The sequence below is a fragment of the Chaetura pelagica genome, unplaced genomic scaffold (genome assembly GCF_000747805.2).
Source record: "Chaetura pelagica isolate M959 unplaced genomic scaffold, ChaPel_1.0 scaffold468, whole genome shotgun sequence".
Classification (NCBI taxonomy): domain Eukaryota; kingdom Metazoa; phylum Chordata; class Aves; order Apodiformes; family Apodidae; genus Chaetura; species Chaetura pelagica.
In genome coordinates this window covers 23,155-31,658 of record NW_009954231.1, presented here as the reverse complement: position 1 = coordinate 31,658, position 8,504 = coordinate 23,155, and the positions used below count along the sequence as shown (strand labels likewise).

The 8,504-nt window shown below is 58.2% G+C and overlaps 1 protein-coding gene across 1 annotated transcript in view; it reads left to right on the top strand.

Annotated features, from left to right (window-relative positions):
- Positions 1-8,504, top strand: part of EVPL (envoplakin) — a 24,176-nt gene that overhangs the window by 646 nt on the left and 15,026 nt on the right. The window contains exons 2-6 of the mRNA XM_010003597.1: positions 5,659-5,758; positions 6,234-6,388; positions 7,053-7,176; positions 7,792-7,917; positions 8,181-8,219. Of these exons, the coding sequence (XP_010001899.1) occupies positions 5,659-5,758; positions 6,234-6,388; positions 7,053-7,176; positions 7,792-7,917; positions 8,181-8,219 (544 nt within the window). The remainder of the gene's footprint in view (positions 1-5,658; positions 5,759-6,233; positions 6,389-7,052; positions 7,177-7,791; positions 7,918-8,180; positions 8,220-8,504) is intronic.

Below are 8,504 nucleotides of genomic sequence, written 5' to 3'. Positions count from 1 at the left end.
GGGAGGTGCAGACCCCGAGGAGGTGCCCAGAGCTGGGGAGGTGCAGAGCCCTGCTTGGGCAGGTTGGAGGAGGGAGAGTCAGCGTGGCCTCTTGGCTTGGGTGGAGTGAAGATCTGCTTGAGGGTGACACAGATACCAGCCTGGATTTGAGATCTCTGGGCTCTCTGGTTGTGTGAGGTGGGTGTGATGCTGCCCTGGGAAGTGGGATCCCCAGAGAGGGATGCTCTGTCTGGTGCTGCTCAGGTGAGGAGCAGGTCTGCTGGTGACTGCTCTAACCCACCCTGCTGACAGGCTGCACCTCTGCAGGGCAGACAGCTGGGTTGGCCTCTTTAAGGTCTCTCTGAGGCAGCACCAGAAGGATCTAACAGCCACATCCTCCTCCAAAGAGACACCCCAAGCTCTGGGGAGCAGGATGTGTGATGGGATCAGGAGGCTTCTCTGGGAAGGGCTGTTCCTACAGAGAGCTTGCTCATCCCTCCCTTCAGCTGCAGTTGCTCCCTCGGGGTTCTCTTCCACTTTTCCCTCAGCAATTTAGCATTTCCTGGTGTGGGTGGGTGGGTTCTGTGGGAATCCCTGTCCCCAGCTGGGGCTAGAGGCTGAGGAAACCACAACGGGTTTATTTTTGAAGAGGAGGGGAACTTCAGGGAGAAGGAAGAGCTGGTCCCACCCCTTGGGGCCACCAGCAGCAGCAGCAGCCTGGGATGGTGTGTGTGTGGGCACATGGGGGGACACAGCAGGGTGCTGGCACCCAGCTGCACCCTTTATGGGGCCAAGCCCAACGTTAGCAAACAGGCACTGAGGAGGGTGGTGGCCCAAGGGTGCTGGGCAGGGCAGCAGGACCTGGGGAGGGGAAGGTTCCCATAAAGGCTGAGGCTTCCCCCTGTGGTTGCTGGGAGCTTGGCCCCTTGCCCCACCGGAGGAAACTTCTGCCTCAGAGCACTCACCAGCTCATCACAAAACCAGATTTGGGGTTTCTCTGCACAAGAAGCCTTTGTTGGAGCCTGGCTGCAGGGAGACACCTCCCCAGCAGCCCGGGAGCTGCCTCAGCCTCTGTTCCTCACCCTGCTCATGCCATCCATCCAGCTCCCCAGCCTATGCTGCCTGCTGGCCTCCAAACCTGGGCTGGGGATTTCTCCTGGGACTTCCTGGGAGAGTTCTCTGCAGCCCCAGAGGGCTTGGGACCAGGGTCTCCCCCAACATGGGGCTCTTGGGATCACTGGAGTTGCATCCCAGCAAGACCTTGCACCTCTCCCCTGTGCAGGATGGAGGCTGGAGCCAGAAGTGTGGAAATTACCCAGCTCCTTGTGCCTGGTTCAGGAGGCACCAACCATTAGACAGAGGCTAACTGGTTTGGCCTTCGCTGGGGGCTGGGCCAGCACCCCTGTTAGCTGAGGAAATGAAGGTGACTGGGCTGTCTCAGGACCAGCCACCAGCAGCACCCGCTCTGCAGGTGGCCCCAAGAAATTGTTGGTGGCCCACAGCTGCTCCTGGTGGCCTTGAGGCAGCAAAGTTCCCTGCCTCTGGAGGTTCCCAGTTAGCAGGTGCTGGCACAGACCCCTGCAGAGGTTCCTCATCTTGGTCCATGGGACCAGGATGTTCAGCATCCCGGCTCACAGGGCTCTTTGCTTGGTGGGTGCATCTCAAGGAGGCAGTATCAGGGGCAGGTTTGTCCCCAAGGAGCATCCTTGCTGTGCCCTGCTCTAGGAGGAGGAACACTGTGGGGCTGAAAGGGAAAACCCAGGAGAAGGTGGAACTGAATCAGATCTGGCTGGACTGGCTGCCCAGGTGCCATCTTGGCAAAGGCTGTGGGTGGTTTTAGAGGTGGATGGCAAGTCACCTCCTGGTTTGATTGTCTCCTGGCATTTCTGCTTCTGCCACTGCCTCTGCTTCTCCCTGCTCAGCCTGACCACAGGGCTAGCCCAGCAGTGGCTGGTGGTCTGCAGAGAGCAGCCTGGGCAGGCAGGTCAGGGCGAGATGGCTTCTGTGTGTCAGACCCAGCTCTGGGCTCTGCCTTGTGGCCATAAAACCAAATCCCCTGGAAGGAGATGCCAGAGCAGGTCAAGGACTGAAGAGGGGTGGGTGCTGTGGTCCTGCCCAAATGTGTCTGCTGGGAGGGGGGGATGGTCCTAGTGCTGCTCCTGCTGAGACACTGACCCTTGTGTGCAGCTGGGCTGTCCAGGAGGCAGAAAGTGGTGTGAGAAATGCACCAATTAATAAGGATAATAACAGTGCTCTGGCTCTTCTAGGCATGAGGTAGCCCTAGGGAGGAGGTCTGCCCTGGCTCTGGAGGAGAAGGAGCAGGAGGAACCCTGCTGAGCCATCCTGGCCACCCACACCCTGAGCACGGAGCCCAGGAGGCCAAGGGGTGCCCAGAGTGAACCTGTGGCTCCTCAGATCCCAACCCGTGCCAGGTGGCCTCTCTGCAGCCCAAGTGTCAGTATCTTCACCCTGAAACATGGGCCCTGGCTGTGGTCATCCCTGGTGCAGCAGGGATGGGCAGGAGGGGGATCCACGCTGCTCCTGTGTCACCACGGGCTGTGGGGACGGATGCTGACGTGGGCAGGAGAAGCTCATGCTCCTCAGCTGTTGGGATAGGAGGGTCTGTGGTATTTGGGACCCTTCCCAAGTGTGCACAGACCAAGCAGGTTCCTCAGCATCACTCCCATCTTGACTGAGGAGCATGGCAAGGGGAGGCTCAGCCGAGGTGGATTTTCCATTCGTGCATCAGGCCTTCCTGAGGCTCCCAGGGCAGTCTGCAGGCACCCCCTCTCCTCCTGGGACCCCCCCTCTCCTCCTGGGACCCCCCTCTCCTCCTGGGACCCCTCCTCTCCTCCTGGGACCCCCTCTCCTCCTGGGACCCCTCCTCTCCTCCTGGGATACCCCCTCTCCTCCTGGGATACCCCCTCTCCTCCTGGGACCCCTCCTCTCCTCCTGGGATACCCCCTCTCCTCCTGGGATACCCCCTCTCCTCCTGGGACCCCTCCTCTCCTCCTGGGATACCCCCTCTCCTCCTGGGATACCCCCTCTCCTCCTGGGATACCCCCTCTCCTCCTGGGATACCCCCTCTCCTCCTGGGATACCCCCTCTCCTCCTGGGATACCCCCTCTCCTCCTGGGATACCCCCTCTCCTCCTGGGATACCCCCTCTCCTCCTGGGACCCCTCCTCTCCTCCTGGGACCCCTCCTCTCCTCCTGGGACACCCCCTCTCCTCCTGGGACACCCCCTCTCCAGGGACCATCACTTCCAGTTTTGTTGTGGCTCAGCTGGTTGGTGTATCCAGCCTCAGGAGCCAAGAGATGAGGTGTTTCCTTCAGCTTCTCTTCAGGAAAGAGAAGGCCACCAGGACTAAGCAGGACTTTATTGGCAATCTACCCTCCTTGGGAAGCAGGGAACCTCACTTTCACCCTCTTGGAGCTGCACTGAGGTATCTGTGGCCACACAGCAACGTGGCTCAAACTGGACACCCTGTTCTTCCCAGGCTGGAGCCAAATTCATCCAGAGCTCTGGGATGGGATGGTCTTCTCCCTGGTGCTTGGGGAGAAGTGTCCATCCATCCCCTGGGATGGCAGCCAGCTAGTGACTCACCCTCTCCTCCCTGCTCAGAGAGCCTGGGCAGGAAATTTGGGTGGTGCTCAAGTATTTGCTCATGGGACACCACCTCATTCCAGGTGTGTCGGGGATGAGTGGGAGATTGTGTAACCTCCTGGGGCAGGGGGACCTGCAAGGGCTTCCAGCCTGCTGCAGGCTCTGGCTCATGGGGAGCTGAGTCCTGGCTCTGCACTGCTCCCCTCCACCCTCTGCTGGGACTTGGGACCACCCTCCATCTCCCCCAGCATCCAGGAATCCGTGGGGTCAGGAGGGAACATCTAACGGGATGTAAAAGGTTGTAGCAGACAGTGATGCTTTGAGGAGGAGGAGGAGGATGATGGTGAATGCCCTGCTTGGGTTCTCTGGCTCCACAATCCCTGGAACTGGGCCCTGCAGAAGAGGGCACTTCCAGGGAGAAGCAGGTCCCCCTTGGCTTTGCTGCCATGGACTTGGCAGGGCAGGCAGGTGAGGCATGAGCAGGAGACACTGCCAGCCCCAGGGAGCTGCTGCACCCCAGGCCCACCCTGCCCTCCTGGGAGATCAGAACCGAGGGAGGAGAGGGAGGAAGGGGCCAGGAGGAACCTGTGAGCAGGAGCAGGGGGGCTGAGGTGACCTCAGCACAAGCTCTGTCTGTGGACACAAGTGCTGGGCTTGGGGTGACCGTGACACCCCCTGGCACTTCACAGGCACTTGGGGCTGTATCAGATGAACATCCCAGTGTCTGCTCTGGCTTTTGGGATGACCCATGGAGTAGCTGGAGCAAGGACAGAGCCATTAAGGGACCCACTTCCCCCTGTCCTTTGCTGGATCTGGGGGCTAGGAAGGAAGGCACGTGGCTGGAGGGCAGATGTGGGTGGCTCTGCTGCAGGACATCTTTCTGTTGCCTTCTTCTTCCACCAGGTTGTAACAACTGAGCCCTGTGGCTGCTCCAACTCTCCCCTTCTGGTCTCAGACCCCAGAACCAGCACATGACTGAGCTGAGCCTCTGATGAACTTTGTCCCATCAGCAGTCACCCCAGGGCTCTGGTCCCCACCTCTGCTCACCCACATCCTGGCAGTGCTGCCCTCGCCCTGCCCAGAGGGAAGGGCCAGCACCATCCCCAGGGGAGATGCTGTTAGAAGCCACAGAGCAGGAGGACAAAAGTGGCACCAAGGCTTGTGCCTCTTTGTGCACAGGGAACCAGCCCTTGCCTTCCTGCAGGCTCTGGACCCAGCTGCTTTGGCAGGGCTCTGGGTGCTCATCACTATAGGGGTGATGGAATAAGGGCTGTGACAGTGTCCATTGGTCCTGTGGTGGCACTGATGGGACAGGCAACAGGGACCAGTCTGGTGGGGACCTCCAGTGAGTCTTCACTGGGGTGGGGAGGGTTGCAATTGTGCTTTAGCCCTGGGAAATTTGACCCCAAGCCCTGAGAGCAGCGTGACTGCAGCAGCCCAGATGGTGCCCAGAGGGGCTTGTGGTCTGTGTAGCAAGTCCTTGTGCCCTGCTGCCTGGTCCTGGGCTGGCACTGGCATCTCCTGCACCTCAGCGAGCTGAACTGCAGAGCACTTTGCAGGCAAGGGGACCACAGGGCAGCAGTTCTGGGTCAGGCTGAGGGGACATCTCACCTACCTCTACCAGCACCCAGGGAAGTGCCTCCCAGCAGGGCAAGCACCTCGTGCTGCCTCTGCAGGCTGCTTCCCTGGTGTCCAGCTGTCTGGTGTCCCCAGCCCAAGGTGGTGTCCCTGCATTTGGGAGCCCTGCAGCAGATTTTCATTTATTTTTCCTCCAATGCTTTTTGAATCCACACGAGCATTGGAGCAGCTGTGGTGTCCTCTGGCCAGGAGCTGTGCAGGTGACCTCTGTGGTGTGTGCCAGGAGCCACTCTGAACACTTCACCTCTCCCCTTCACTTGCCTGAAGGCCACAGCCAGGCATCAACCCCTTGTGTGCACCTGGCCACAGCTGAAACTCCTTCTCTGGAGACCAGGAGCACCTGAAAAGCCATGTCTGATGTCAGGTCCTGGGCAGTGATGGAGAGGGGGGAGGTTGCCTTCACCCACCCCTCTGCTTTGCTTCTCCCTCCCTCAGGTCCTCATCAAACGAGCTGGCTGTGCTCATCTCCCGCATGCAGGCAAATGCTGACCAGGTGGAGAAGGACATCCTGGAGACACAGTCCAGGCTCCAGCAGGTGAGTTGTGGCAGGAGGTGGTGGGAAGGTGAAAGGCTTCGCCTAGAAATGCAGTGTCTGGGCTTCACAGGGCAGGTGTCTGCTTTGTGCAGCAGGTTCCTGGTGCAGGTCTGGGGGCTGACTGGAGGCTAGGGAGGAGAAGAGCACCCTGAAGAGCCTCCCAGCCCCTGGGGCTGCATTCCAGGGCCTCCCAAATTCTGCCCTGGGTGCTTTCTGCTTGGTGCCTCATGCTTCCTACAGCCAAGGCTGTTTCACCTGCAGCAGCACAGCCCTGTGCCTCCCAGCCAGCCCAGGGGCAGCCAACCTGACCCATACTGGTCCCCTGGGTGGGAAAGATGCTGAAGCCCTTGTCTGGGCAGATGTTCCCCAGCTGCACAGGGCTTCAGTGGCTGGTGTGTTGAGCACCCAGGTCCTCTGTGTTGTGAGATCTGTGGGGTCCAACCAGGCTTTTTGCTCCGCTGTCCCTGATCTCCAGGACACCAGCAATCACCAGAAGAACAAGGCTTTTGAGTTCCAGCCAGAGAATGCCAGAAACCTGAAGGAAGCAGAGACCCTGCTGAAGGACCTCTTCCTGGATGTGGACCGTGCCAAGAGGCTGAAACACCCCCAGGCTGTGGAGATAGAGAAGGAGTGAGTACAGGATGGGGGGCACTGGTGTGATGGGGACACTGAGCAGCTGGGAAACCTCCAAGGATCTTGGCCAAGCTCCCAGTCATTGCCATGAAAGGTGAAGTTTCACCCTTCCTCCCACAGGCTTTAGCCTTAAAATCAGGGCTTCTGCCAGTGCATGGATGGGTGCTGTGCAGGGGGGTTGCCAGACCTACCACCCAGGAGTCCCTGGTATTACTTGGGAGCCCTTGTAAAAAAAAGCAGAGCTATAAAGATGTTCCCATTCCCAGAGCAAATCCCCTTTTCCGTGCCTAAAATGAATGAATGTCTTTTGCTGAGGGCAGCAGAGCTGGGGGTTAGAGGGGAGAAGAGCTCCAGTTTTCCTCTGGGGCTTCGCCCCCTTTGCAACCCTTCTAGCTGGAAATCAGGAGGGAAGTGTTGTTTCCTAGCTGGGGAGGGACAACCCTGATCTCCCTGCACCTTCTTCCTGGGCTGTCATTCCTTGAGACAGCTCTGGAGATGGGAAGCACCAGGAGCAGCAGCTCCATTGCTGAAGGAGCCCGTTGTCACAAAGGGACAACAACGTAGCCTGGGTCTTAGGAGTGAAATCTGGGCTCCACAAAACCCCACCTTGGTTCTTCCCCTTCCCAAGTGACCCAGAGACATGTGCCTTTCTCCTTGGCAGCATCCAGCAGCTCCATGACCGGGTGACCCAGCTGTGTGCTGAGTACAGAGCCCTCTATGAACAGCTGAACATCCCTGACCTGGGGCCCAGGGTGGACTGGGCCAGGATCCTGGACCAAAAGATGGTAACAACAGCTGCTTTTAGATGTACCTCCCAACTCCTGCAAGGCCAGATCATGTCCACGATTGCCTGTAGGGCTCTGCCAGCCCTCGTGGGCTCAGCATCATGCAGAGATGTTGGGGTGGTGGAAGTAACTCTTGGGAGCACTTGCACCTCTTGAAACCCTCTGGAGGAACCTCTTGATTGACCCCTTCGGGTTAAGAGCTACTGGGGAGGGACGGGGGAGAGGTGCTGTGGGATGAAAGGATGGAGAAGGTGATGTCTTCAAGGACTTTACAGCCCGACATCCTTGGGTTTCAAGGGCTTGGGTGTGTGGGTTGCCCAGTTTGGTGTCAACATGGATTCCTTTGGGAGTTGGATGGTGACTGTGAATCATGTCACCATGGGGAGGGTGGCTGGTTCTGCTTAGGTTTGTACCCCAGGGTTATCTGGCCTGGTTATCTTTGCCCTTCTGTGGGGAAATGGCAACCAACAGCAATCATGGTAAACAACCACAAGGTCCCTTCCTCCTGGACTGGCATCAGATACCAGGTCTTTTCATCCCCTGCCAGTACCCAGTGGGGCTTCTCCCTGCAACCAACTCTTTTCCTTTAGTTTCTGCCTAACTCCTCTTGCACAGAAACAAGTCAACACGGGACAATATGGACCCAGCATGTCAGAGCTGGAAAAGCAAATAGCTGAGCACAACATCCTCCAGAAGGAGATCGAAGCCTATGGCCTCCAGATCAAGAACCTCCACTGCAGGGTAAGGAACCCTCTGTCCCTCCTGGATCCTGTTGGTTCCTCCCAGGAGCCTGTGGGCTCTGCTGGCTGCTCCTCAGGGTGAATATCCATCCTTGCTTAGCACAGGGAGACCTGAGGTTGGACACATCAAGCCATGCAGGGGCCAGGGAGGTGTTTCCTGAATGGTTTTTTTTAAGCATCTTCCATAAATCAGCATCTACCTCTGATGGTGTTTTGGTAACAGCTTTTTTCTCTCTTTTTTTTCACCCCCTTGTTGTAACCCAGGATGTGGCAGATTTAAAGAGTCAGTACAAGGACTTGCTGGTAAGTGGTTTTCTGAACAGTTGGGGTCAAACAGCAAAGTAAAACCTTCCCTGGTGGACAGAGAATGTCCAGCTCAGGGCAGGAGCTGCCTTTGGTCTTGCACAGTCAAGTCGTGCCCTCATTTTCTTTCCCCATTTCCTCCCCACCATTGGAATGGGTGTAAATGGAGAGCACAGTCACCACCCTCAGGGGAAGCCTGTGGGTGAGATCTGTGCCTCTCCTCTCCCTGGGCTACTGCTCTGGAGCTCCCTGGGTGGCTGTGAGCACAGGCTCGTGGATGCAGCA